This window comes from Taurulus bubalis, assembly GCF_910589615.1.
Source record: "Taurulus bubalis genome assembly, chromosome: 15".
In the NCBI taxonomy this organism is placed as follows: Eukaryota; Metazoa; Chordata; class Actinopteri; order Perciformes; family Cottidae; genus Taurulus; species Taurulus bubalis.
Genome location: NC_136603.1, coordinates 21,186,480 through 21,190,407, shown reverse-complemented (window position 1 = coordinate 21,190,407; position 3,928 = coordinate 21,186,480). Strand labels below are relative to the sequence as shown.

At 43.7% G+C, this 3,928-nt stretch overlaps 1 protein-coding gene across 1 annotated transcript; it reads left to right on the top strand.

Moving 5' to 3' along the window:
* The first annotated feature begins 223 nt into the window (after nucleotides 1-223).
* On the top strand, nucleotides 224-3,928 carry p2ry8 (P2Y receptor family member 8). The gene is made up of 3 exons (XM_079230621.1): nucleotides 224-288; nucleotides 1,431-1,750; nucleotides 2,714-3,928. The coding sequence occupies exons 2-3, from the start codon at nucleotides 1,458-1,460 to the stop codon at nucleotides 3,471-3,473; spliced, it is 1,053 nt and encodes a 350-aa protein (XP_079086747.1). The 5' UTR covers nucleotides 224-288; nucleotides 1,431-1,457; the 3' UTR covers nucleotides 3,474-3,928.

Genomic DNA, 3,928 nt, shown 5'->3' with positions numbered 1-3,928 from the left:
GCATGAACCACAAGGAGAGGAATCAGGCAACCATGCAAATCATCATCATGATGAGTATATGTGTGCGCTCTGCATGCGCGTGGGTTCATTTCTGATCTGCAGTTGGTAGGATGGAGGTGGTCACATGATCCATTTCCTCTCTCTCTCTCTCTCTCTCTCTCTCTTTATGGCACTGTAACACAATCAAATCCCATTTCCCCAGCAGTCGCAATATCTGTACCTTCATCTTCAACCGACACGGCGTATACCTCCACCTGCCTCTTGTCTCGTCTGCCTCCGTGCCGATAGGTGAGTGTTTGACCCACTTTCACCAAGATCCACCTGGAGAGGTCCTAAACCTTGACAATATATGTATAATTTAACATTTTAAATATTTAATCCAAGTTGGCCCACGTGTCGGTTGCTTAATATTTACTATTACTACGCATTCTTTTTAACTTATCAGCAAAGTCTCTTTGGTCAACACGTGTTGTATTTTTATTTAGTGTTTAAAGACATAAACACAAACAACACGCACACTAAACATGTCTTAGACTAGAGCAAAGGTACAACATCATATAGAGAACAAACTAAAACAGGCAACATAATGTTGTGAAAGTGTAAGTGTAAGAAAATGTCATTGCATGAATTTTCATGGATTAAGGAAATACTTGGTTACACCACAATGCTTGGTTACACCATAAGCGTCGAAAAGTCATGTTATTTATTTTATAGATTCTTTTTTTGTTACTTTTAGAACAGAAAACTCACATTATAACCCAAAAGTCATTATCAATGGACTACAATATGTCTTTTGACGCGTTCAAAAACGTGTCACTGTTATTATCATCCCGGTCCTTGCTGTGGTAGTGGGTACTTTCCGTTGCATAACTACAACAATGCAACTTTGCAGCGTCTCAGTGATTTCTGTGGCAACTGTCCCCAACACCAACACCACCACCACGGTCCTGTGCACCACGTGTTGATGTGTTCGCTTTCTTCACGGCACGAAGATCAAATTCAGTTGGGCCCGAGACGATATGATCATCGGCAGTTGCGAGTCTACTCCCCATAACATGTTCAGGTGCTGATGCGAGACCAGCTAAACCGCAGCGGCAGTTGGCACTCTCCACCACAAATCAATCATGTGCTTTTCCTGTGTGAAAACTACACACGCTACTCGCACGCAGACAACAATACCGAGTAAAGGCGCTCTCGTGAGAATGCTTAACAGGTCTGTTTCACACCTTTTAGCTGTATGCACAGTTAAAGAGAGATAAGATGGCACACGCATCGCTTTTTTTTGTGTGTGTCGTCTGATTTTTTAAATGCTTTTTCCATTCAGTTATTACAAACCAATCGAATTAAGAAGTACATGATGCTGCTCCAGTATTTCCTAAGAAAAAGAACCACTGCCAAATACCCGTTAAACCACAGGTGATTTCTCACAGGTGACGAGAACCCGTTCCCAACCAGTCATGACGGGGAATTCCAGCGTCTTCAAGCTAGACAACGCCACCCGGGCCCTGTTCCTCAACGTAAACACCAGCATCGCCATCTCTGTCATCTACGTGATCGTCACTGCCATCAACCTGACAGGAAATGGCCTCTCCATGTGGCTCCTCATCTTCCGCACCTCTCCCAAGACCCCCTCCATCATCTTCATGATTAATCTCACCCTCACCGACTTGGCCCTCGGCGCCGCCCTGCCCTTTCAGATCGCCTACCAGCTCCAAGGATACCACTGGAATCTGGGACCCCAGATGTGCAGGTACTCTATACAACTGCAGTATTGCTACGGGGATACAGCCCACCAGTTGGAAGAGTTTGACACTGAGGGAATGTCTTGCCAAGAGTTCAATTAGAAGATCGATACCACTCTTATGTGTGATCGCTCAATATGAAGCTACAGCCCGCAGCCGGTCAGTTTAGCTTTGCATAAGGATTGCAAGCCTGACACTGTACAAAGGTTAAAAAAATGAATCTGCCTACATGCACCTCTAAAACTCACTAATTAGCACATCATATATATTTTTTAATCTCTACACAAACTGACAAGCAGAAGTGATGACAGAGTTAATGGTTTATGGGCCAGACTATTTCTTGGCTGATTGCAACCTCGGGTTCTGAAAAGTAAAGCCGATGCTAAAGGGCCCCAAACGTGCATTCTCTCTCCAGCAGGGGGTGACTCCTCTGGATGTGTAAAATACATCTGATTGTATAGAAGTCTATGAGAAAATGACTCTACTTCTCTCTTGATTCATTCCCTCAGTAAACATTGTAAACATGAGTTTATGTCTCAATCCAGCAATACAGCATGATGTTCATTTAGTAAATGATGGTCCATTTAGAGTCAAACAGACCATATAGACTGTTTATAAGAAGGTCTTTACCTTGGCAGCACTCAGATTCAGAATCCTTCACCAAAAAAAAAATAGTCTGGCACATTAAACTGGTTGTTTTTACACTTCTCATATGGATTTAACAAACGAGTCATAACGTGTACATTTGTGAGCTTTAGAGTTCCTTGTAGGTGCAGTTTTCTTACTTATGGAGTGGACAAGGCTGGGCTCGCTTTATTTCCAGTCTTAATGCTAAGCTAAGCTACCCCACTGCTGGCGGTATAGCTTTATGTCGATCAGACAAATAGCAGTGGCATTGATCTTCTCATCTTTCCTTTTGCTTTCACCCGTGCTTTAAATAAAACTCTCTTCTCCTATGTATCTACCCACAGAATCATGACCCTTGTCTTCTACACCAACATGTACTGTTCCATTCTGACCATGATGGCCATCGGAATTGACCGCTACCTGGGCATCGTCAGGCCCATGCGCTACAGGGAGACCAGGTCCAGGAAGTCCATCGCTGTCTTCAGCTGCCTCCTCATGTGGGGCGTGGTCCTGAGCGTACTGTGCCCGCTGATGACCACAGACCTGACCTTTGACATTCCCGAACTCGGGATTACCACATGCTTTGACGTGCTGAAGAAAGACATGCTCCCCACCCTGTCTGCCTGGGCGGCCTTTCTCTTCAGCATGGTGTTCCTCCTCTTCCTCTTCCCCTTCTGCGTCACGACGTTCTGCTACGTCAGTGTCATACGCAAACTGGCCAGAGATTCCAAGACAGCCCAGAAAAGAAGAGCCATACTTCTGGCCTTCATCGTTCTCCTGGTGTTCACCTTCTGCTTCGCGCCCAACAACATCCTCCTGTTGGCCCACACGGTGCTGAGGCTCTTCTACAACGATTCTCTCTACATGGCCTACAAACTGTCTCTCTGTTTCAGCTGCCTGAATAGCTGCCTCGATCCGTTCATTTACTACTTTGCGTCCAAGGATTTCAGACAGAAGCTGAGACAGATAATCAATCTGCACACCCTGAGCAGCATGGACTCAATGAAGATGGATCGTAAAGAGAGTTTTTACTCTGCACATTACGCCGTTGAAGGGCCGGTGGAAGAACACAGAAAGGTGTCTTTGATGCCATCCACGGCATAGAGAGACAGAATCAGAGGAAGGGGAATACAAAGGGAGTTTAGAGAGACGTGACAGAGGAAGTGAGAGGAAGTGAGGCGTGTCAAGCTCTTTCAACATCTAAAAATTTCAAAATAATGTTAGTTCCGATTTTTTTTATAGATAGATCAAATGAACATGGCCAGCCGCTGAGTCTTATTATTGCATTTCCCTACAAGGTGACTTATGTGTTATCTTAAAATGTGAGACATTTATTGTAGCCTATGTATTTTAAATCCATGGGTAAATAAATCTGCTACAAGCATCATAATATTGTTTTTGTGTTGAAGAATATGTAGCAAAGACAAGTGCAAATAAAATGGGAAAATATTTTTTATAATTTTCTGATGGATCATTTTAACATGATTAAACATATTTTTTGTAACATGATCTCTGTAAATGTCGCTGTAAATGCCTGTATGTGTTGCATTGGTGCAGTT